Source organism: Protopterus annectens, chromosome 12.part0 (genome assembly GCF_019279795.1).
Source record: "Protopterus annectens isolate FY-2018-M chromosome 12.part0, PAN1.0, whole genome shotgun sequence".
Lineage (NCBI taxonomy): Eukaryota > Metazoa > Chordata > Ceratodontiformes > Protopteridae > Protopterus > Protopterus annectens.
The window spans coordinates 1,256,268,053-1,256,294,021 of record NC_056746.1 but is presented as its reverse complement, the minus strand read 5'-3'; the positions used below and the strand labels follow the sequence as shown (position 1 = coordinate 1,256,294,021).

At 43.6% G+C, this 25,969-nt stretch overlaps 1 protein-coding gene across 4 annotated transcripts in view; it reads right to left on the bottom strand.

Moving 5' to 3' along the window:
• Positions 1–25,969, bottom strand: part of ITCH (itchy E3 ubiquitin protein ligase) — a 2,580,358-nt gene that overhangs the window by 2,264,454 nt on the left and 289,935 nt on the right. For all 4 annotated transcript variants that reach the window (XM_044090275.1, XM_044090277.1, XM_044090278.1 and 1 more), the window contains exons 3-4: positions 23,480–23,621; positions 23,173–23,297 (exon numbers count right to left, since the gene is read on the bottom strand). In XM_044090275.1, coding sequence (XP_043946210.1) covers positions 23,173–23,297; positions 23,480–23,621 — 267 coding nt within the window. The remainder of the gene's footprint in view (positions 1–23,172; positions 23,298–23,479; positions 23,622–25,969) is intronic.

The window sequence follows — 25,969 nt, the reverse complement described above, 5'->3', positions numbered from 1 at the left end:
GTAGAGAGGGGCATTATGGGTTGACTACTAGCTCAAGAGCTTTTTTGGCTGGTGCAAGCTATAACGGGCGGATTGGTTCCAAGGATCAGAACCGTAACCCATCAGTCAAGAATAGATTAAGACTGACAACATCAGATCAAACTTTACAAGAAATATCAACAGGCCAAATTAAACCCTGAGCCAGAACCAGTAAATTACTTCTATCCAAAGAAGTTTGAGAAGTAGATAAATGCTTTGTTTTCAGTTTTCTTTTCACAAGAAAAATGGGCCAACCATGTTACTAACGGCAACAACTGCTTCCCAGGGATGGCATAGCATTCTCGAAAAACAGAGAAACTTTCCCTGTTCTCTCTCCCAGGGCTGACAAGGACGACTCTCGTTTGCCCTCGGAGGGGACCCAAACAGCCACAGAGGACATGGCCAACTCCTAGTCCATAGTGGCAGTAGGTGCTACACCAAAGGGATTCAGGGTAAAAGGTGAATGGTCTGAGGCACAACAAATTGTGAGAGCAGAGTTGCCCACCTGCAGTGGAGGTAAACTGATAGCCTGCTGTGGTGGCAAAGGCTGTTTGCTTAGAGATTTCTTTTTGGGGCTTGATGACCATGGGGCAGTTAGTCTACTCCATGGTCAAGCCAAAAATGGCGCTTCTTTACCAGTCCACAAAACTTAGTTTGACAGCAAAAAAAAAAAAAAAAAAAACACACAGTAAAAAGCACTTTAAAACAATACAGTAGCCCCATAATGGAAAAATAAACAATTTCTCCACACAAGTTCTGTCAGTTTACACTTTTTAAACTGACAAAGAAATGAGTGCTCTATTTAAAATAAAGCTATAGTTTCAAGACAGTCCATTAAGCACTAGTAGCTATAAAATAAACTATCCTGAAAAGGAAAGTAATAAAATCAACAACAAAATGTAAGAAAATGGAAGGAAGATTCTTCCCCCAAAGGGAACTTATCTGCCCAGTGAAAAGCTCAAGCCAAATGTTGATTCTCAAAAGCCTCAAAGGAGCATACTCCTTAGCAGCAGTAAAGCTTTGAAGGGCTTCACACCCAAACTTGTCTTTTAGACAGCCCAGCTTGATCTGCTTGACAGTTTGGGCACATGGAAGGTGCCCTGAAGCTTTGGAAGTTGGCCAGCTGTTATATCCTTGGCAGGATATAATCCATACAGCCAAAGCTACTGCAGCAGTGATTAATATGAGTATTCACTGCTGCCTGGGCCAGGAGTCTGTCACCACAATGATTTTGGTGGATTCCTTCTGAATCTTTAGAAGTACCCTGGAGATCAGTTGAAAAGGTGGACAAGCATGTCCAAGGAAAAGAAAAGGCATTTGTCTTCCAGGCTTTTTTGCATGGATCCTGGAGCAGAATCTTGCCAGCTTACTGCTCAGAAATTAGGCTGATACGTCTACTTCAGGAACTCCCCACAGGTGGATCAAATCTTGGAAGACCCTCTGATTTAGTCTCCATTTGTAAGGGTCTGCCCTTGCCTGCCTTAATTTGCAGATGGAATTTAAGGATGTCTGTAGAGTGAGACTGTGCTATAAAGCTATATCCCAAACTAACATGGCTAGTCTGCAAAAGGGGTATGACCTGGCTCCCCCTGCTTGCTGATGTGCCACACGACTTTGGTACTAACAACCCGAAGTCATCCCAGGGACCAAAGATGATTCTGACAGTTGAATGCCTTAATCAGGGAAAGCATCTTTTAGGTGCTTGTGCCCATCCCTGATGTCCTGCATACCTTGTGCTTTTTTCCCTCCCAACACCACTCCCAAAGCAAAGTCAGAGGCATCTACGGTGAATGACTGCCTTGGAACAGGGAAGAAGGGAGAAATTTAGATTTGAGGATATTTGCCAACTCCACCAAATGGGCTTCCTTTCTGACATGCCCCAGCTATGGGATTTGGAAAGGATAAAGGATACTGATGCAGACACCTAAGACTTCAGATACCATTACATCTTTCTCACATGGAGTCTTGCTAGGAGTATCCCGAGAACCACAGATGCCATGAGATCTAAAATCATAAGGTATTCAGTCACTGTAACCAAAGTCAGAGTAGAAAACTTTAGAAAGAGATCTAGATATAATTTTATTTTTTTCTTGTGGAAGAAAAGCTCTTTGAACTGAAGGGTCTAGCATTTTTCCTCACAAGAAACAAACAATTCCACATACTTTCACAATTAGTCAGAATAAACTTAACATGAGCCTGAAGAGTCAAAATTCTGAAAATTTGAGTTGTAGAAGCACAAGCTTTTTCCTCATACTTTGATAATCCCACCATTCATATCAGAAAAGTAGGATTGGAATTCACTAAATGTTTAGCACTAGTAGGATTAGCTAAAACGATAGCTGCTAGTCAGGTTTGGGAAGAGCGTATAAGTGTTAAAGAATGAGAAACTTCTTATGCTCTACATGCCTTTTTATAGTCAGCTGGCCGACTATCATGAAAAAGTACAGTTTTGTACCTACCATAAATGTAGATGTTCGAAGATCCACATTGCTGCAGTCCTAACACTTGGGGTAGTCCGCTGTCCCAGTCGGCCCGAATACCAAAGTATATGGCTGACGTCGGTCAAGGCGCATTAGTCTGACGTCAGGGTACAAATGCGCATGACCGACGTCATATCCTCAGTCTTTTCTTGCCCCAGATGTCAGAAGACCCTAAAAAGATAAGGCTAAAACCAAAAAAACACCACACACTCCTGCCCCAAATATATATACAATATATACAAATTTACAAGAGTATAACCTCACCCACACAACCACCCCTAAACACAGAGGGGAAGGAGGGAGGGTAAATTGGACTGCAGCAATGTGGATCTTCGAACATCTACATTTATGGTAGGTACAAAACTGTACTATGTTCTTCATACCACATTGCTGCAGTCCTAACACTTGGGTAGAATCCCAAAGCAGAGGTAAGGGAGGCTGGCAAATCATAAGGAAGCAGGAGCTGACAACATGCCCTGCAAAATAGCCGTGGCAAAACCAGCCCTAGATTTAGAGTAGAGAGGAAGGTGGTAATGCTTAGAGAAAGTATGCACTGAACTCCAAGTAGCTGCCTCCAAAATATCCTTAGTTGCCACCCCCCTTAGAAATGCTGTAGAAGTGGCAGTAGCCCTAGTGGAATGAGGCCTAATCCCAGCTGGAATCTCCTTGCCATGATGGGAATAACAAAATGCAATGCAAAACCCAATCCACTTAGAAATAGTTTGTTTTGACACAGGCTTGCCCTGAGAACTCAAAGCAAAAGAAACAAACAACTGCTGAGACTGCCTAAAATCCTTAGTCCTGCTTAAATAATAACGCAACTGCCTGTGTACATCTAAAGTGTGCAAAATCTTTTCCCCTTATTTTGGGGATCTGCATAAAAGGTAGGCAAATGAATAGTTTGGTTTAAAGCCACACTAGAAACCACTTTAGGCATAAAGGAAGGATTAGTGCGTAAAGATACCTATCCTTATGAAAAATCAGGAAAGGCTCAACCGCCATAAGGGCCTGCAATTCAGACACCCTTCTTGCAGATGTAATGGCTAACAAAAAGCAGTCTTCCATGACAAATATTTCAATTCAGCAGTAGCTGCAGGCTCAAAAGGTTGTAGAGTGAGTTTCTCCAACACAAAATTGAGGTCCCAAGCAGGAGTAGGACGTGGGGGTCTTATATTCTTTGCCCTATAAGAAATTGCTTGAACAAAGGATGAGAAAACAATGGTGGGTCACAATCATAGTGAGCTGAAATTGCTGCAGCATGAATCTTAATGGAAGAGAAAGACAAACCTTTGTCCAATAACTCAGTAAGATATTGAAGAGCCACACTCAAATTCGGCTCAGAAACATCCAAATCCTTTGCTGCACACCAAAATAAAAATCTCTTCCATTTTCCTGCGTACACTTTCCTTGTACTAGGTCTTCTGGCTTCCATAATCACATTCAAAACTTGTTGAGGAAGCTGAGACCTGCTAAGGTTCAAAACAGAATATGCCAAGCTGTTAGATGAAGAGAGTGAAGCTTGACATTGAGCAGATGCCGTCCTTCTGAGACAATAGGTGTGGAATCAAAGGTAAGGGCCATGGAGGCTTCCTTACCAGACTCCTCAGCAATGGGTACCAGTGCTGCCGAGGCCAATCCGGAGCTATTAAAATCATCCTTGGCTTGTCTTGTCTGACCTTTAGAAGTACCTTTGGGAGGAGAGGCAGAGGTGGAAAGGCATACACATGAAGATTTTTCCAACTGAAAGAAAGAGCATCCACTTTCCAGGCTGTGTGATGAAACCTTTTCGTGCAAAACTTTGGCAGCTGGTGGTTTAGTGGAGAAGCGAACAGATCTATGTCTGGAGTTCTCCATGACACTGTCAATGTCTGAAATACATGAAGATCCAGTTTCCACTCGTGGGGATCCATGATTTGCCTGCTTAACACATCTGCTAAGGAGTTCTGTGCTCCTGGCAGAAACCTTGCTTGAAGATTCAGCTGCAAGCTTAGCAGTCTCCCACAAAATCATTGCTTGCCTGCATAGAGGATAAGAATGTGTTCCCCCTTGTTTGTTGATGTACCACATGACAGTTGTGTTGTCTGTTAGAATCAACACCTGCCCTGGAAGAAGTAAATCTTTGAAAGCCAGTAATGCAAACTGGACTGCTAACATCTCCTTCATGTTGATATGTAGATGCTGCAGTCTGGCAGGCCACTTGTCTTGTATCCACTTTCCATTCAGATGAGCTCCCTAAGCTGTGTCTGAGGCATCTGTCGTTAGAATCTGACTCGCCTCTGGCGGGTCACAGAGAGTCCCTTGTTTAGGTGACATTCCTGAGCCCACCACAAAAATTCCTTTTGAATGCAAGGTATTATTTGAATGACAGTGTCCAAATCCTGGCAGTGCTGTGTCCATACATTTTGAGATACCATTGTAGCTTCCTCATATGCAGTTTGGCATTGGGAAGTACCAGAATACAAGATGCCATGAACCCTAAGGCTTGAAGGACTGTCCTTGCAGTCAGGCCGGACTGATGAGATAGTTGATGGAAGTAAAGAGAAAGATTCTTTTGTTTGTCCGGGGTTAAAAGGCCATCTGGGTTGCTGTATTCAGTCTCACACCCAGAAAGCACATGTCTTGAGAGGGTACTAGACTGGACTTTATTTCGTTCACAGAATACCCTAGGCATCTTAGCACTGCTATCACATATTCCAAATGCTGAAGAAGCACGTCCCTTCCTTGAGCCAGAATCAGGCAATCGTCCAAATAAGGATAGATTTGTATTCCTTTTAGCCTGAAGAAAGCTATCACTGGAGCCAGAACCTTTGTGAATACTCTGGGGCCAGTAGATAAGCCAAAGGGCAATGCAGAGAACTGTAAATGAGAATTCCCAGCTCAGCAGATACTTCCTGCAAATTAGTCTGATAGGAACATGAAGGTAAGCCTCCTTGAGATCCAAAGTTACCATCCAGTGATCTTTGCCCAGCAGAGGTAAAAGCTGTTGTAACGTCAACATTTTGAACTTGGGAATGTCCAGATAAGTGTTGAGGATAGACAGATCCAAAATTGGTCTCCACGTGTTCCCCTTTTTTGGTACTAGGAACAGGCGAGAATAAAATCCTAGGCCCCTTTCTGGCACAGGAACTGGCTGAATGGCCCCTATTTGGAGCAACAGAGAAATTTGCTTGTGAGCCTCTTTCCTTTGTTGAGGAGGAATGTCTGGCATGCCTTTGAAAGGAGGCAAGGTATGGAAATAAAACCTGTAACCGTGGTGAATGATATCCAATACCCATCTGTCTTGGGTAATTAAACTCCAGTTTTCTTTGAAAAGTGCCAACCTTCCTCCCAAAGGTGCTGCCAGCCGAGAAGATTCTGGCAGCTGAAAAGGCAGGTCATTGTGTCTGTTTACGAAAGGACTGACCCCTGCCCTCACCAGAAGACTGAGCAGGTGAACTCCTGTTCTAGGCCTAAAAGAACCTTGAGCTCTGCCTCTACCACGTCTAGACCTACCCCTAGACTGGGAATCATAAGCAGGATATGTCCACCCCTTGGTAGGCCAATTTCTACTAAACTTGGAGGCTGAACCTGCAAAAATCTTTAACAGTCTGCATAGACTTAGCCTTGTCTTCCATTTTCTTTAGAACTGCTTCCACAGGCGAACCAAACAACACATCAGATTGTAAAGAAGCATCTAAAATCCTTGTTTTCACATGCTCAGCTAAATTCTGATCCCTCAACCAGGCGTGCCTGCGAAGAACCGAACCAGTGGCAGCCACCCTCGAAGAGGCCTGCACAGCATCAAAACCACATTGTAAGGAATGCTTACCCACCTGTTCAGAAACATGAACTAAATCCTGCAACTCTTTACACTCAATACCTTCCGCCAAAGCATCTACCTTAGACTTTAATTGTGAAAGGAGATAATTTTGGTATTTCAACATGTGAAACTGGCAATTCAAAGCTCTCATGGCCAAAGTGGAAGAAGTATACACTTTCTTTCCCCATCTATCCAAAGCCCTAGCCTCTTTATCTGGAGGAACAGGATTTTTAACAGAAGCCGTAACACCTTTAGGCCCCTGTGAAACAGTTTCTGGGTCTGCCCTAGGACTCTTAAAAAGATACTTATGAGCTTCAGGCACCCTATAATATCTATCCGGTTTAACTGGAGCAGGAGGCAAAGAGTCAGGGTTCAGAGAAGCCTCTGCAAAAACATCCTCTACCACATCTAGAACAGGAGGTATAGCTAAAGGCCTATGCTGGGGTAGAAACAAAAATTCCCTAAGCCTTTTCCTGGAATCAGAGAAATCCTGACCTTCCCATTTAAAATGCTCCCTCATGGAATGAAGACTCTCTGAAAATGAAAAATCCTCAGGAGGAGAAGCAGAAGGAGTAGAATTCATCTACATCAGAATCAGAGTAAGGGAATACTCCTGCAAGTCTTCAGCCGAAGACTCAGAAGCATCGAACACTGCTCAAAACTCCCAAGCTCAGGTTCCACCCTAGGCCTCTTATCAGGAGGGGCATAGAACCTCTAATCATTGTAATCAAATCTTCTGCCATCTTAAGCATATGCTTCTTAGGTACAGACCCTGAAGAACTAGGGGTAACTCCTGAAACAAAACCTGGCCTGCCCTGGGAGAAGCCTTGGAAACAGCAGGGAGGGCCTAACCACCTTAGGAAGGGAGGGAAGAACAGCTACCTGAGAAGCCCCTTCCACCTGGCCTACCTCCTGAGAGGTCACATCTTGCAGTAATAAAGTCTCTCCTGGGATTCCAAAGAAATTTCTGGCTGAACCCCTGGCTCCACGAGCCCTCTAAAGAACCGGCGTCCGGGACGGACGGTTCTTCCAACCTAGGCTTTGCTGTTTTGTCCTTGCGCTTTTTGCCAAGCGGGCCGGAGCATCCGGCGGCATTTTATAATTACACGCTTCCCAAAACTAACCTGGCACAATCTAATCTTCTCTTTATAGTGCGTTTGTTAAATCTAGCACAAGAGCGACAGCCAACAACGTCGTGCTCAGGCCCTAGGCAAGGTATACACAAGGTATGGTAATCCCTATGAGGTATCTGTTTCCCACAAGAAATACAGTTATTCACTTTTTCTGACATCGGTAAAATACTGAGGCAAGAAAAAACCAAAATAATCCCCAACGGGGTACTTAGCCAATTTGGATTCGGTCTGAAACTCCGACTTCGGAAAATCTCAGAACGCCAACCTGCACTTGCAAAACTGCTTCTGCATCGGACCATGCGGCAAAAAAGACTGAGGATATGACGTCGGTCATGCGCATTTGTACCCTGACGTCCTGACGTCAGACTAATGCGCCTTGACCGACGTCAGCCATATACTTTGGTATTCGGGCCGACTGGGACAGCGGACTACCCCAAGTGTTAGGACTGCAGCAATGTGGTATGAAGAACATCTTCAGGCAGTAACCACATCCTCCAAAGCTGACAGAACTGGAAGAAATGGTTAAGTTCTGGAAATCCTTCTGCAACAGTTCATTCTACTCACTGAGGGACAGAAACCTTGGTGTTCTCCCATTGAAAACACTAGCACATTCTGGAAACAGTAAGAACCCCACCCCCACAGGGAAAAAAAAAAAATCAGAAACTGATCTCATCTCAGGGTCCAAATAAAAAATTTGAAGAGAAAATAAGTCCATTCATCTTCCCTCTCCAGATACACAATCTTTAATCTCTTCAGAAGTGGTATCCTCCTTTCATTTATCATAAACTATAAGAATGATAAACAGCCTCAATTAAACCTATAGCTAGATCTGTAGTTTCGAGTTTATTATTGACAGGAAAAATGGGGCCAACAGTGTTAATGGCAGCAGCAGCTTCCTCAGGGATGGGCACAACATTCTGACAAGAGAGAAGCCATCTCTGCTCCCTCTCCCAGGGCAAACAAGAGAGTCTCTCCTTAGCCCATTGAGGGGACCTCAACAGCTGCAGAGGACATAGCCAACCGCCAGGCCATAGCGGCTGCAGGAGCTACACCAGAGGGATCTGGGGTAAAAGAAGAGTGGTTTGTGGTACAACAAATGGCCACAGAAGAGTCACCTACCTACAACTGAGGAAAACTGCTAGCCTACTGTGGAGGCAAAGGTTTGCTTAATTTTTTTCTTTCTTTTGGTGGCTGTTAAGGACTGACCATAGATCTGACACTTTGCTCCATGATAAAGCTGAAAATAGTGCTGCTCCTTTCCTGGATAAAACAAGCAACAAAAGCTGGTTAAAAATTAAAGTCTTTAAAACTCTTCGGCAGCAGGAAACCTCTTGAAGGTTTGGCGCCTAAACTTGTCTTTTTAGTCAGTGCAGCTAAGGCTGCTGGGTGTGTGGAGGGTATCATGAGAATTTGGAAGCTAGCTGGCTATTATATACTTGACAGGATACAACCCATACAGCTAAGGCTACTATAGAAGTGATTGATATGAACATGTAGCCAAAGCCATTGAAAAGGCAGCTCTGACACAACCTGAAGTGTCTTTCCATGATGAGAGAAACAAAAAACAGCATGACACAACCATGTGGAAACAGTCCGTTTCAACACTGACCGTTTACTTCCTAGGATGACAAGGAAAAGGGGCAAATGATTAAGATTTCCTTAAGATTTCTGTCCTGCCAACCTAGTAACCAAGTCACCTGTGGACATATAGTGGATAGAATTATTTCTTCCATGTTTTTTCGGTTCTAGATATAACAGAAACAAATAGCCTGGCTGAAAATTTAACTGCAAAACCACTTTAGGCATAAAGGAAGGAAGGAGCTGCTCTCCAAGTTACCCTACCAAAAATGGAGAGGCTTCTAATTCAAATAATCATTGCTGACTTTTGCAAGATTATAACACTGTTTTGTAAGACAAGAACTTCAGATCAGCCTCCGCAGCAGGTTCAAAAGGAAAAAAATGCAAGTTTATCCAGTAAAAACTCAAATCCCAAGAAAGAGACACCCGTCTTCTAGGTGAAGAGATTTTCCCCCTAAGCCAATTATGATTTTTTAGCAATAGGATTCTTAGCCTCCTTAAATTCTTGCTGCATGTCCTCAGAAAACAGGTACCTAAAAATGGTAAAAAAAATCATTCAAGCAGTGAGTTGCAGAAATTGAAGTGTGGTGTTTACCAAACAATGCCTGTCTTGTGTACATGCATCTAGTAAGAAAGCTTGTGGTAAATGTCACTGGCTAGTCTGAGAAGGAAGAACCACTGTTAAGTGACCCAAAATGGAGTTACAGTAGAATCCTTGGCAAGTCCTTCAAAAACTTTAAAGAACCCTAGTTATCACAGGAAATGGTGAAAAGGTATACAGCAACATCCACATCCATGGGAATGAAAAAGCATCTGTCTTCCAGGTCTTTGTGCAAGGAGTCTTGGAGCAGAATTCCTTTGTCTACTGTGAATACAGGCAAATGGATGGGTGGAACACCTCGAATAGATCCAACCATAATGCCCTTGTCCTCATTTTGCACATGGGACTGTGGTGTCACATCAACAGTTACCATCATCTCAAGTCAATGTTCACAGCACTAAGTGGCGGTGTTCCCTACAGTGAGATTAATCCCTGGAAAACCCTTGGGTTTAACTTCGATTTGTGATGGTCTCTCCTGGTCTTGCTCAGCTTGCCTGCTATAACATTCTGTGCTGACGGAATGCAAGTAGCCTGGAGGGGTCAAATAATACCAACTTGCTAGTTCCCAAATTACCATTGCTAGGTTGCAAAGGGCTAGGACCTGGTCCCCCCTCCCCAGTTTATGTACCAAATATCACTGTGGTGGTGTTAGTCATTACTAGTAGACAGCCTGGAATCCAAAGACAGTTTAGAGATTTGAGAGTATTAAATACAGCCATCATTTCTTTTACATTCATGCACTTTAATTTGCCCCATTTGTTCCACAAACCCTACAGTATAAAGTTTGGATACAGCTCCCCAATACAAAGTCTGAGGAACATGTACTTATCAAATGAGTAGGAGCTGGAAGGGAAAACAGGTAGTCAGACAACTGCTTTACCACGCGAAACAAAATGAGATTTTTTTTATGTTCACCTGAAACCCCAGAGTGAGACAAAAGTTTTACCCAAGCCAGAGAATCTACACAAGTTGTAAACAACTCTGCAAAAATAAGGCAATTGTCTAAATATGGGGTTCCTATCAGCATTTCGAATGTTGAAAACGCCAAATTTAATTTCATCGAACTGAAATGTTCGAAATCTCAGAAGAGCAAACTGACAGAACATCGATTTCTTTCCCAGGGAAAGAAATCAGTGGGCAGTCATCAGAGTTTGCTATTTCCTCCACTGTGGTGCGGTCTCAGAGTTGACATATTTAAGTAGGGGGTGGGGGGGGGGACAGCCCCCCATTTCTGCCAGTGTTTAAAGTAATGAAATTTTTATTTATTTTTTTTTGCACGGAACACCAATCTCTTTCCCTGGGAAAGAACTCTATGTTCTGTCAGTTCGCTCTCTTGAGATTTCGAACATTTCAGTTCAATGAAATTGCATTCAGTGTTTACAGCATTCGATATGCTGATATAGAAACAAATATGGATAAATGTGAATGCCCTACAAACTGCAATGGATTATTACAGAAGCCAAGTGCTTTGTGAACACTCCTAGAGCTGTTGACAACCCAAATGGAAAGCAGAAAATTGAAAATTTAAACCAGACACAAACATAAAAAGCATCTGAATTATTTTAAGAACTGGAATACAATGATAAGAAGTTATGTCTTACCATAACGATCCATGTGAATTGTTCATCTCGCCTTTGTTCTTACACACGGGTTCGGAGCCGATCCTCGGCTCCGAGTCGGCCGCATCACTAGCTCGCATCTTCGAGAAAGCTCGAGGCACAGTAATATCCCATGATCCTCCGGTGCTAACCCTCAGATCTAGTTTGCTATACCAGAAGAATCCCTCTTAGAAACATGTCTAAAAACCCTACTGCCAGGTAGAGGATAAAAGATGCCATTACTGATGTTAATAACATGTCAACCATACCTAGAAAAGGCTGAAAAGGAATCTAATCAAAAAACCGTTCTCCCAGACCGTAGGACGGGGGAATGTAAGAACAAAGGCGAGATGAACAATTCACATGGATCGTTATGGTAAGACATAACTTCTTAATGTGAAATTGTTCAATCTCGCCGTTTGTTCTTACACACGGGTAGCATCCCTAGCTCCTTTTTCCCGGATGGCTCAAAGGAGAACATTCCTGAGAACAGTGGAACCAAACGTAGCCCTGTCCCTGGAACTCTTGTCTAGCTTGTAGTGGGCGATAAAGGTATGTGGTTTTGCCCAAGTTGCCGCTGCACAAATGGTATCTAAGGGCAAACGAGCGGTATGGGCTGAAGAGGTAGCAATCACCCTTGTAGAATGAGCTCTGGGTTTGAAAGGGAGTTGCTGTTTGGATTCAGCATATACGAAATTTATGCAATCTGAGAGCCATTTGGATAAGGTAACCTTCGTTACTGCCTGTCCTTTTCTTTGGTCAGCATATGAGACAAATAGTTGATCTGACTTTCTGTGCTCTTTTGTCCTATGTAAGTAAAATCTTAGTTGTCTGTGAACGTCCAACTTGTGCAATGTGTATTCTGGCTTATTGGAATGATTTTTAAAGAAGGTAGGTAGTTCGATAGATTGATTGATGTTCTGAATCGAACAAACCTTCGGAAGGAAGGACGGATTGGTGCGCAAGGTTACTCTATCTGGATGAAAAATCATATGCGGGGTCGGATAGATAGAGCCTGTAACTCTGAAACTCTTCTGGCGGAAGTGATGGCAACCAGGAAAAGTGTTTTCCACGAAAGAAATTTTAACGGAGTTGTGGTAGCTGGTTCAAAAGGGGACAACATGAGTTGTGACAGCATGAGATTAAGATTCCAAGGTGCTATTGGATTATGAAAGGGGGGATGGAGGTGAAAAGTACCTTTCATGAAGGCTTTACAAAGCCTGTGGGACATAAGGGAACCATCCTCACGGCCAATATGAAAATTGGAAATAGCGGCCAGTTGAACCCTTATAGTGGATGTTGATGCTCCTTCTTGAAAAAGTGAGGTGAGGAAATCTAGTATCTTGTGTACTGGGGCCCCGAATGGATCTATACCTTGTTTGGAGGCCCAGTGCGCAAAACAGTTCAATTTGCTGATGTACAATTTTCTTGTAGATGGTTTGTGAGAAGATACAATAATTTGTTGCACTGCAGGAGATAGTAACTCCGACCTGGCTAAGATGGGAAGCGCAGCAGCCAAGCTGTCAGTTTGAGGGACTTGAGGGAGGTGTGAGAAACTCCCGACGAGTGTGTCAACAGATCTGGCTCCGGGTCCAGAATCCATGGTTCCTCCACTTGATGGGATTGAAGGAAGGGAAACCAGATTTGTCGAGGCCAGAATGGTGCTATCAGTATTATGGTCCTGTCCAGACATTTGGCTTTCTGCAAAAACCTGGGAATTAGCGGAACAGGAGGAAAGGCGTAAAGGAGACCCGGGGGCCAATCATATACCAGTGCGTCCCTGGGGACACCCCCTGGGGGGGGGTAACAGGGCAAAATAGCTTCTGCATTTGGCATTCAAAGGGGATTGCAAACAGGTCGCAGCAAGGCTGGCCCCATCTGCGGAAGATCTCTTCCGCTACTTGACGTTTGAGGGACCACTCGTGAGGGAACAGGATGGCTCTGCTCAACCTGTCCGCGATTACGTTGGAAATCCCCGGGATGTGCGTTGCTATCAGAAAGCGTCCGGTGGACTTTGTCCATTGCCAAATTCTGAGGGCCTCTCTGCATAACGGGTAAGATCTGGTTCCCCCTTGCTTGTTTATGTACCAGACCACTGACATGCTGTCTGTCTGAACTGTCACTGTTCCCCGAGGTAAGGACTCGTGAAAGTGTTGCAACGCTAGAAACACTGCCCTCATCTCTAGAACATTGATGTGCAGATTGTACTCCAAGTTGGACCATTGACCTTGGACTGTTTGTCCCTGAAAGAATCCCCCCCACCCTATCAGGGAAGCGTCCGTGGTTAGAGTTGCTATCGGACTGGGCAATACAAAGGGTCGTCCTAGTGTTAGCTCTTGACTGTGTATCCACCACAAGAGATCCTTCTTGCAATAATTCGTGATCCAGTGGAAGTTGTAGATACGACCATTGGGCGAATAGCATCCATTGAAGGATCCTCATGTGCATTCTGCCTAAGGGAACTACCAGAAGGGATGCTGACATCAAGCCTAGCGCTCTTAATACTTGTCGTGCTGAGACTCTGTTGTTCTGAAGGAGCGAAATTTGGTGCCTGAGGTCTGACACCCTTGATGGGGGGAGAGTAACTTGAGCCAGGGAAGTGTCTAGCTGTGCTCCTATAAATAAGAAACGCTGTGACGGCGATAAGACAGATTTTCCAAAATTCACCGTTATGCCTAGTGAAGAGCAAAGATTGATGGCGTAGTCCCTGGCTTGTAGCAGACGACACTTGGTGGTGGCGGAAAGGAGCCAGTCGTCTAGATAAGGAAACACCCGGAATCCCTTTCGTCTCAAGTGAGACGCTACTACTGCCATGCATTTGGTGAACACCCTGGGGGCTGAGGTGAGACCAAAGGGCAGAGCGCGAAACTGGAAATGACTGGCTCCCAGCCGGAAGCGCAAATGATCGCTGGACGCCCTGGCCATTTTGATATGGTAGTATGCGTCTTTGAGATCTATAGAGCACATCCAGTCGCCCTTTTGCAAAAAAGGGAGGATTGACTGAAGCGTGACCATCCGGAACTTTTCCTTTTTTACAAAGGTATTTAGCTTGCTGAGGACTAGAATTGGCCTCCAGTCCCCTGTTTTCTTTGGAACTAAAAAGAACCTTGAGTAAGTTCCAGATCCTATTTGGTCCGCTGGGACTGGTTGGATGACTGTTTTCGAGCAACCTTTTTATTTCTATGGTTGCTTGATCTCGCAGACTGGGTGGAACATCTGGGAGTTTTTTGGAGTTTGGTGGTATTGTTATGAAGGGGATGTTGTAGCCTCTGGTAACTATGCTTTTTACCCAGTAATCTGATGTAAGATTTAGCCAGGCCTCTGGGTATAAAGCTAAGCGACCCCCGACTGCCTCCGGAGCAGGACAGTCGGGCCTGCACTCAGGAGTGCTGGAAGGGTTTTCCAGAGAACGTCTGTCACCCTGATTTTGCGGACCCCCTCTGCTGGCTGGACGGTGTCTTCCATTTCTTCCCCCTCCTCTGCCTCTGGAGGGGGCGTCACTTTGGGTGTGTTGAAAAGATCCCAGAGTTTTTTGGAACCACATCTTTCCTCCTCGTTGCCCTTTAGGGTAGGGTCTAGATGGAACGGAAAAATGGACCCCTACGGCAGACAGGGTCTTCCCTTCTTGTTCACACCTTGTGACAGTCTCCTTTACTTTGGGCCCAAACAGGGAGGCACCATCAAAGGGGGCATTGGCAAAAGAAGACTTAAAGGTTTCCGCAAAGGAGCATAAGCGCAACCAGGACTGTCTTCTCAGTGCAATCGCTGAAGCTGCCGCTCTACTCGATCCTTCGGCTGCGTATGAAATCAGCCTCATGGACGAGTTGACTATGGAATTTAGGGTGTTAAGTTGCGCTGTCACTTTGTTGGCGACAGCAGCATCTGTGTGTCCCTGAAGAGTATCTCCTAATTCCTTAATGAGATCTCTTTGTAAACGCGTAAAATGCGTAAGGTAGTTGAGCGATCGGATGGAAAAAGTCGCCGAACTAAATATGCGCTTCCCATATCTGTCCATTGTCCTAGAATCCTTATTAGGAGGATGGACAGAGGAAGATGATTCAGACATCTCTTTCTTAGTGGCCGCCGCCAGTGTCTACGGGAACTCCTTTAGTAAGGTAGGCTTTATCTTGGGGGGCTGTCATATTTGTTGGGTTTACGTGGGACTGGTTCCACTGTATCAGGTGTTTCCCAAGCCCTCCGAGCTTCTAGGTCCATAAGATCATCAAAGGGAGGAGTCACCCAGGAGGTAGAAGGTTGAGTCCCAAAAGCCTTCAGTAAAACCGCAGAAAGGGTAAGGGTTTGCCAGTCCCCTCTTTGCTTCAGGATTTCCAAAATGTCTGCGAAGGAGACATCCTCAGAGGTGGACTTTGGGGACCCTTCTGCTTCATCTAAATCAGTGTCAGATGTAAGAGATTCCTGAGGGGAATCTATGTGCCTCCTCTTGCACAGTCGTTTCCTCGGAACATCCTCAGTGGGAGCTTCTGAGGATGCATCTGAGGAACCAGAGTCTCCCTGTGGGGATTTCTGAGGCATTGGGTCTCGACGCTTGGTAGGTACCGAAGGTACAGAAGCAGAACGCGGACCTTTTGGGGAAGGAGATAAAGAAAATATCACTATATCTATCAGTAAAAGTAGTAAAAGTTGTACTGGCCCGAGCCTCACGAAGTGATCTGCTGCTAGCGGCAAACTAGATCTGAGGGTTAGCACCGGAGGATCATGGGATATTACTGTGCCTCGAGCTTTCTCGAAGATGCGAGCTAGTGATGCGGCCGACTCGGAGCCGAGGATCGGCTCCGAACCCGTGTGTAGGAACAAACTGCGAGATTGAACAATTTCACATGCATCTTTTAAATACAGTGTCACTTGAAAACCAAAAGACTCCAGGGACAGCATTTTGAATTTTGATGGCTTAGAAAAGGAAGGTGGGGACCAGTTAGTATGATGGTTAAGGTCTCTGTCTCCCAAGCAGAAGGTATAAGGGGTTCAATCCTGACCTCTGAACAATGCTTGTTTAGAGTTTGCATGTTCTTCCCGGCGTCTGTTGGGTTTCGTGGAGTTTCTCCCACCTATGTAAAACATGCTGATTGTTTCCATCTCAAACTCCTTTAAGAATGGAGCTTTGGGCAGCAGCATCAACTCTACATGATGCCCCAATAGGGCAACAGTTGTACAGACCAATTGTTTTGGGCATCTGCTGTGGTGCGCAGTATCACCAAGACTGGATCACAGACTGTGCACCACGGCAGGGCTAAGCCACTCAAACTAAAAATATGGCACTAGGTGATCTGACTCTGTTGATTCATTTTGCCAAAAATGGGCATGGGTATCCACTAGTGGTAAGTATGCTGAGCACCCGGCCTATTCCAACGGTGGGAGAGGTGTATATGCCCCATTGGCCAGTGTGGCTCTGCCATAAAGTCCAGCAGCCCTGAGCCAATAAGCTACTGGCCAGCCGGTGTCCATTTGCCCAGCTTGGGTTACCTGGAGTAGCTCTATTGAGTGAAAGATGGATGTAAAACCAATAAACCTGCCAAAGAACAAACTAACCACTGCCACGCTCAATGGAGGAAGCTGGACATGCTACATATCCAGGGAACAAGGTGAAAGGGCAGTGCAGCAAAGGTACTTGGCCTGGGATACAGAGTAGACTACTCAGGAGGACAGGCTAGAAATGGTGCAGGAGAGGCTTCAGAAGACAGTGAGGGATGTCACCAGAAATAGTAACAGACTCATGACAATCAGATTTCAGTGCAATGATAGGGCAGTACTCAATCTCAGCGTATTCCGCACAGCAGGGTTATGAGAGTGAGGAACAAAAAAAAAAATTCTAGACGTATGTCTGGCAAATGGCTTGATGGTGGCCAACACATGGTTCAGAAAGGCAGAGTCACAAGAACACAAAGTGGCCAACATGCAACTCGGGCAGACTTCCTCCTAGTAAAAGGACACTGGGGTAAAATCAGCTACTGCAAAGTCATCCCCAGCAAAATAGTCAGCTCAGAGCATAGACCACTGCTTACCACAACCAGCTGCAAGCAGTGGTCAGAGACCAGACTGAAGACCTGACGTTAACTGAAGAAAAAGCACAACTTCTTCTTTTGGCTTTTTCCTTTAGGGGTCACCACAGTGGAATAGTCTGCAAAACGATTGGCAGTGGAGTTCTATGTTGTCAGCCCAGTGCCCAACCTTCCAAAGAAGACACACACACACACACACCACACACACACACCACACACACACACCACACACACACACACACACACACACACACACACACACACACACACACACACACACACACACACACACACACACACACACACACACACACACACACACACACACACACACACACACACACACACACACACACACACACACACACACACACACACACACACACACACACACACACACACACACACACACACACACACCTAGGGCCAATTCAGAGTGTCCAATCCACCTGTAACATGCCTTTTGGATGTGGGAGGAAACTGGAGCACCCAGAGGAAGCACACGCAACAGCAGGGAGGACATGCAGACTCCCCAAAGAAGGCACCCCAGCCAAGAAACGAACTAGAACCTCTTGCTGTGAGGCGGCAACACTAACCACTGCGCGCCTCTGCTGCTGCCTCAGAGAAAACAACAGTTCAAGGAATTACTCAGGGTTCTACACCTCAAGAACAGGAAACGGGTGAAGAATGGCAGCACCTCAAAACAGCCTGTTTAAAGGCTACAGAACAGATATGTGGTCAAGCCAGGTATGGAAATAAGGTACACAAGGAAAGCTAGTGGTGGAATACAGAAGTGTAGGAAGTAATCAAAAAAAGGAGTGTAGGAAAAAGTGGGAGAAAAAAAAAGAGACCAGGCTAGGAAGGAATACTGGTCGACTAAAACAGCCTAAGAGGGATAGATTCCTGTCCCAGAGACTTACCATGCTTTGGAACAAGATTCCAATCTACATTAGGCAGAGCTCCTTGGCCAGCACTCTTCAAAAGAAACCTTGACAAGTGGATGGGAAACAAAGTTTACCCCCGGGATCACTTCAGTGACTCTGTTGGACAGAGTCACAGGGAACTAATCTAAGGGGGCGGCAAAAGTCAACACATTCTGGCTAGGCTTATAAATGCCTTTGGGCAGAGAGCCTAGTACCTACCTAAGAGGAGTTGTAGTAGCAAAGAAGGCATCAGAGGCACTCCACCAACTTCTGGAAAGTGATTCCGTGGATGGCATAAAGAAACTATCAGGCTGCTGCGCAAAAATCAGAAAAATGAAGATGGCATCCCTTATGAAGTGTGTGTGACTAAACCTGCTCATGAGTCCAGAGGACATCAAAGACAAATCGAAGGAGTACTTCCAGCAGCTTCTGAATGAAAAAAAAACCCCACAGACGCTGTACTACCCAGACACAGCCTATGGTGAGCGAACAGGAGGATCCCCACCCTAAAACAGCACCAAGAGCAGCACCAAGGAAAATTAAGTCAGGGAAAGCAGCAGACTAAGGCGAGGTCACAGCAGATATGATCAAGATGTTTGGTGAGATAGGGGGAAAATGGCTCCTGGAGGTACTTGTAGCAGTATGAAGAGAAATACAAATCCCAGATGATTGGAGAATAGGCATACTAGTGCCAGTGTTCAAGAACAAAGGCTACAGTCACAATTGTGGGCAGTATACAGGTATCAAACTCTTACCATACTGCATGAAAGTTCTGGAGGGAATGACTGATAAATGCACAGTAGTAGAAAGTGAAAAGAGAAATGAGCAGGTCAAACTCAGATCAGGATGCAGCACAATTGACCCAAAGTTTGCAGTGACACAGATGCTTGAAGGAGCTAGAAATGAGGAAAAAGTCCAACTGGGCATTCCTAGACTTGGAGAAAGCATAGGACAAGGACCCAAGAAAGTTGATTTGGGCAGTCCTATGGTGGTTTGTAGCCCCAGAAACACTGGGTACTTAAACATAGCTTGCCCTAATTCTGGCAATGATTCAAGTATAGTACAGACAGTTCATGTTTTACAGAGGAGAACCCAGTGGGAGTGGGTGTGCATCAGGGTTCATCTCCAAGCCCACTGTCCTCCGTACTGGTGACGGACTACATTAGCAAACAGGTAGGGGGAGATAAGTCAACAAAGTTGCTGTATCAAAATGTGGCATTACAGGCAGACTCTACGATAGAGCTTCAGCAAAGGGTAAGGGAATAGAATGGCAAAACTGGAGGCACATGGGATGCAAAGGAGTACAGATAAGACAGATGTAATGGCAGCAAATGGGGAAATCAGAAGCTGAGAAATTAAATAGAAGGGAAAATAGTGGAACAGATTAACAGCTTCAAGTATCTGGGAAAGGTGGTTAAGGGGAAGGGAAGTCTGAATAAGGATGTCAAAGCTAGAATCATAGGGGTTGCAGCCAACTAGCGTAAAGTATCAGGTGTAGTGCATGACAGAAAAATCCCAAATAAGCTGAAAGGTAAGGTGTATGAAACAGTAGTGCAACAAGTACTACTGCACGGTACAGAAATCTGGGGAGTAAAGGCAAAATGGATGAGGAAGCTACAGGTGATGAAGATAAAGTGCCTGAGACAGGTGGTAGGATGGGTGCAAAACAGGTCTCCAAGTTCCCCTTTTCTTTGGCACCAAAAAGATTCCTGATAGACCCATTCCCCATTTGATTTGGGAGGAAGGGTTTTATAACTCCCAGAGACTGTGCTTGATCTACAGTAGCAGGAAACAGGAATGCTTGATTGGACGGGTGCAGAGGAATCCCTTGAAAAGGAGGATGGGAGTCCCACTGCCAGATGAAACCAAAATGTCTGAGGATATCTGTTACCACATTGGGAAGTGAAGACAGACTGAGAAAGCTTTTAAAGTCTGCCAGGATGTGGTGGGAGAAAACATGACGGGAGCAATAAAGTAAGGTTTTTAAACTGTCCTTTGACCTAGGAGGATCCTCTCTCTTTTTGAACCTCCCTGCCATTGCTGTCTGAAATTTTGTTTGCTTAGGTCATGTTGGGACAGCATTTCCTATAAAAAAATGACCAGTACTGGAAGAAAAGATTCTTTTACATTTTGACATGGATGGTTGAAACTTCTGGGAAATCCCTTGAATTAGGTTCTCTTTTTCATCAAATCTTTTAAGGACCTCAGCAGAGTATAGGTCAAATACCTCTTTAACCAGAAAAGCATTAAGCAGCTTAGCTTTGGCATCCTGTTGCTATTTCTGAGAAGACTCCATGACAGCTGCTCCAGAAACAGCATCAGCACTGTCATAAGAACATAACATTTTAGATTATCTGGTTACCCAAGACACAGATGACATTAAATAATTCAGAGAAGTCAGTCTCAACGAGGGAGGTCAGCAACCCTAACTTTCTCATGTTAGCAAAGGAAGCCAACAAAAAAACTTGGACATGTGAACCTAACAATTCACAATCCTGATGACTAAGGTAGAAGTATAAAATACCTTCCCAAACCTAGCAGAAGGCTTTTCCATTTCAGAAGTAATAAGATTAGCTGCTAACAATTATTATTGGCAGAAGGTGGATCAAACAGAGAAATCACTGCATGGTTTGAAAAAAAATTTGTGGATCTAAATAACCTTATATGAAAACTTGGCCACCTGCCCCCAGAAAGTCAGGCAAACTGCTGGCTGCAAATAAAACATCCTCTAATGTTGGTAAAACAGGAGGAACAGCTGCAGGCTGAGGGGAAATACACCTGTAACAAATATCTTTGCAGCGATTCTGCAATTTCTTTTGAAATAAATTCTGGCAAAAGTATCAATTATAATTTTAGGAAGGGAACCTAAAGAAAAACTTTCCTCAGAGTTAGACTCCCCATTCTGAAAGGTAGGAACTTCAGAAACACAATCCAAGTCTAACTCCTGTCCCTTAGCCTGAGAGAAAAAAAAGTCTCTCTTTAAATTCATGGAAGCCTCAGAATATAAAGAGCAAACCTTGGCCAATCTTCTCAGTCAGTCCCTATGTGATTTATGTGAAGATAAATGTCTTTCCTGGGAGAAATCCCAAAAGAGAAAAAGACTGACCCAATGAATGGTCCTTTCCCTGGGAACCAAGCTCCTCAGACAGCTTTGCACAAGAACGATCACCATTTCCTCCAATAATATGAGCAAGTGTTGCTCTCCCTTACCTGAAGGGGGCTGCTGAACAGCCAGAAGTCATGCCTGTCTCAGTTCATACCAGCTTTCCATAGAGCAACACCAGTAAGCCATTGAAAAAGTGATGAGCGGTCCAATGTACTTGAAGTGGCCGCAGAAGAGTCACTCGGTCAGCTGAGTTGAAGAGGAAGCTGGTTTCAACACAGAAGGCTCAATTACAGCATTTTTCTTAAAGACAGGGAAAGGAAGAACTAAAGAGCATGTCTTTACCGGGGGGGAAAAAAAATAAGGGTCTGACAAGTGGGTAGTGAAGCCTTGGTAAATCAAACTATCTCATGACTAAAACTTTTAGAGTGGAGGTAATTTTTTTTTATATTTCTACATTCTGTTGTATGTTCAGTTGCATTGTCTGGCCTCTCAGGTCCAGGGTTGTGAATGAAGACGGTCCTTCAAACCAGTTCACCACCCAATTAACGAATATTAAATACATAACTCCTATCCCTTAACACAAAATGGAAGTTACTCCCAAAGAGGATATTTCTCTGCCCAGCCTTGAATAAGCACTAAATGACTATCACTCAGAAGCCTGCAGGGAACAGCGCATTCCAATGGCAAGAAAGCTCTGAAGGTTTAGTGCTCTGCCCAAGTCATTTAGAGGCTAGGGAACATGCAAAGTACCCTAAAGCCTTGGAAGCTACCAGCTTGCTATATACATTTCAGGCTACGACCCATGATTAACATGAAGGAGGTTTCCGCTACACTTAAAACAAATTTACTCCTAAGAACAGGACCAAAGCTAGTTTACTTGCACAATTATCAAGTGCAAAACACTTGCATTCTACAGATAAATTCAGACTACATAAAATACAGAAATCACTCTCATCGTCTAGTCCTGGAACTCTGTTTCTATTCAGACTGGAACAGATAAAAACAGATTTGAATATGGATATGGAGCCAGAAGAAATGCAGGAGCTCACTTCAAAGTGGCTGTATAGTTTGATTGCAAGTCCAGAGTGGGCTGGAATGTGCTTGCATACCTTACCCATTAGCAGCTAAATGGGGCCCCAACACTGCATCTCATGATTACACTTAGGGGAAATAAAAAAAAAAAAAAAAAAAAAACTGCCAACGGAATTGAATATAGAGTGGCCTGTATAACCTAACCAGTGCTGTGAAGACAGAAGAAATAAATTACTTTGAGCATCTGATCAAACCATGTTAAAAACTCATCAAAAGTAAAAATAGTATCCACTACAATTGTCTAAATTAAAAGGTGTAAAATTGTAAGCATTTGCAAGCTCAAAATGTGACACTCGCAAGGTCATTAAAAGTCTTTTTTTTTTTTTGTTTTGTTTTTTTTTGTTGCAAGGCACTCACCTCCCCCTGTCCCCATGATGAAAGGTAAGCCCCATAACACTAAGCTTTACTACATTAATTCAAAGATCAGGAAAAACTCTGAGAAAAGGGGAACAGAATAGGAAGAACAAAACTCACCTTTGCTTCTTCATAGAGTCCATTAAACCTCAATCAAAATAGTGCAATCTGTAACTTAGCCAGTGCTGATGTACTGAAACAGTGACAAGACACTCCTCCTGCATTTCAGGTTTCAATACCCAAGGCAGGATGTATCAAAGAATAGTTCCCACTAGAGTTGCATATCATTTCTTGCTGGGCTTGCAAAACATGGATAATTTTCTTTAAAAAACTGGAAATATTAAACTGATCTACCTAAAATGGACTGGAAAGGTTAATTCTGCATTTGTTTAAATACGTCATTTTTAATGGCGCAACTAATGCGTATATTTTTCTCAATTTTACATTCCACAAGTCAGTTAACTTATACTCACATTTCATGCTGTTGTTCTTCAATTCATTATAAATATCCAATACTGCACTTCCTAATAAAATATCTGACTTTAATGTTTGATGGCTCCATACTCGAAAATTTAATTTGCTCTGTGGAGTAACAATTCTGAAACGAGAACAAAAAAAAATGCCCATCTAAGTAAACATATTTCATAATGAAAGGTATGACACTATTTAACACCCATCTGAAAACAGTTAATGATCCAGCTATTTTGACTCATTTCATTTTAAATAATTACAACTAATACCGCATTATTGGGAAAAAACAAACTAATCAAGAATACATACACTGTAAGATGTTGCTTCCATTTTGGGCTGTGTGTATTGTTACATTTATCTGTCTTCTTTGACTGTCCATCTACTACAACTTCCACATAGGGACTAGGGCCAAACCAATTCTTCTTGTTGTCTTTAAGTTTTGCTGAAAGCACTGAAAAGCAAACAAAGCTTAATTATTAAATAAATTGATGAATAAACTACATAGCCTCAGCTCAAATTGGTACAATACATTATTTACAGATTAAAATTAAAAACTGACAAGAGTACACAAATCAACAAGACACCTGAAGAAACAACTGTACGTGCTTCACAAGTAGCAAGAGTTAAGGGACAAGTGCTGCACAAGTGCACAGGGACCATGCATGCAAAAATAAAATCTACTACAATCAAATGGCCAAAGCAATGTTCCTTTTCTTAAGTGGCTGCATCCAATTCCTCAATGCAACAACCTCAGTCACAATTACACTTAGGTGACTGTTACAGAGAGCTCCCTCTACCCAGTACATGAACAAAACTCTCCTCACCAAAAAAATAAAAAAAATAAAAAAAGTTCTTTAGCAAGTATATGAAAATGCAAGTGAGAAGGAGTACAGTGAAACATACTAAAACATTTCTAGACCATCATTTACATGACAAGGGAAAAAAACTCTGATAAATCCAACTCTACTGGATACTAGAGTTACAATAAAATGGAATTAAAACCAAATACTGGCATAAGCAGATACTTGCACAGCTTAAGCATGTATGGGAAGTGGCTTGAATGGAGTGGCTGGGTTGTAGCACGCCCTGTAATAGGGCTACAGCAAATCCTGCTGCTGCAAAGAAGTGATGTACAATTTGTAATACTTTGAAAAAAAGTGTTCACAGATGTCCAAGTAGCTGCTTCTAAAAAGGCCTGTGTACGGACTGTCTTAAGAAATGACAACTATGGCACTGCCTTTAAGTCCAACTACCTGTAACAGAGGATAACAGCACCCCAACTCTGCCGCATACACTAGATTTCAGATCCAGCTCTCTAGCTACTCCTCTACCCATAATGCCCCATTCCATCCCCATTACCTCAGATTCAGTTTGGTAGTTAATCTCCGAACTGTCTAAGAAGATAGAAACAGACAGAAGAACTAAAGACAGGCCTCAAACATGAAACAGTACAGTTCCAAACCAGTCTAACAGGAACTTCCAGGAGCAAAAGGGATGGTGGAATGGATGAGAGGAAAGGTGAGGAAAAATGAAAACAAACACATATCAGAAGTTATGAATACATACCTTATAAATCTGATGTTGTCCTTTTCATTCTTCTTCACAAATGGGACAATGTCCCCAGCTATGTAGTCCTCAGGAGGCCCTCATGGAAGGACATACCAGCGCAATGCCAAACCAAAAGGAACTCTGCTTTTGGATATGATGTCCAACTTGTAACGCGCAACAAAAGTACGAGTCTTTGACCAAGCAGTTGCAGCACAATTGTTATCAATGGTGGTCCTTTATCAAAAAGCTGTTGAAGCAGCCATGACCAAACTGAATGTGCTCGAGGAGGTATTAGTAAATTTAGGCTTTTTGAGAATAAAACCAGTGACATACAAATCAGTAATCCATTTAGCTAGAGTAACTTTAGATACCACCTGACCTAGGCAATTAGGGGAAAAAGGATATGAAAAGCTGATCCGACTTTCTGAAGTGTTTTGTTCTGTGAAGATAAAAACGTAGTTGTCTGGGCATATCGAGGAAATGAATCATGTACTGTCCCTTATTAGAAAACTGAGGGGGGGGGGCAGTAACTGGACTGATTGTTCTTTTCAGACGCCACTTTAGGAAGAAAGGAAGAATAAGTCCATATAGAAACCTTGTCTTTGTGAAAAACAATATAAGAAAACACAGCATGGAGTTAAGAAATCCTTTACACTGAAGTTACAGCTACCAAAAAGACAGTTTTCCATGAAAGAAATTTCAAATCACACTTGTCAGATAGTTCAAAGGGCTTCTGAGTTGATCCTTGAGCCACAGTAAGGTCCCAAGAAGGGAGAGTGTCTTTTTATTGGGGGTCTGAGAAGAAAAATGCCCTTCTTGAATGCTTTACACAACCTACAAGATGCCACAGAAGTAGATTTCCTGAATGGAAATTTGAAATCGCTGATAAATGAAGTTTAACCTTTGAAAAACTTGCCTCCTCTTTAAAGAGAGATGTTAGAAAAGAAAGAATGGCTAAAGTTGGGACTGAAAAAGGGTCGATATTCTGGCTAGAACCCCAAATAGAAAATCTTTTCCATTTGCTTCTGTTGACTTTTTTGGTAGAAGCTTGCTGGAAGGCCAGAATAATATCCCGAACTGGGGAAGAAAGCCTGGACCAACTATTACTGGAAGTGGAGAAAAGTACAGTTTTGTACCTACCATAAATGTAGATGTTCGAAGATCCACATTGCTGCAGTCCTTACACTTGGGTAGTCCGCTGTCCTCGGTCGGCCCGAATATCAAAGTATAAGGCTGACGTCGGTCAAATTG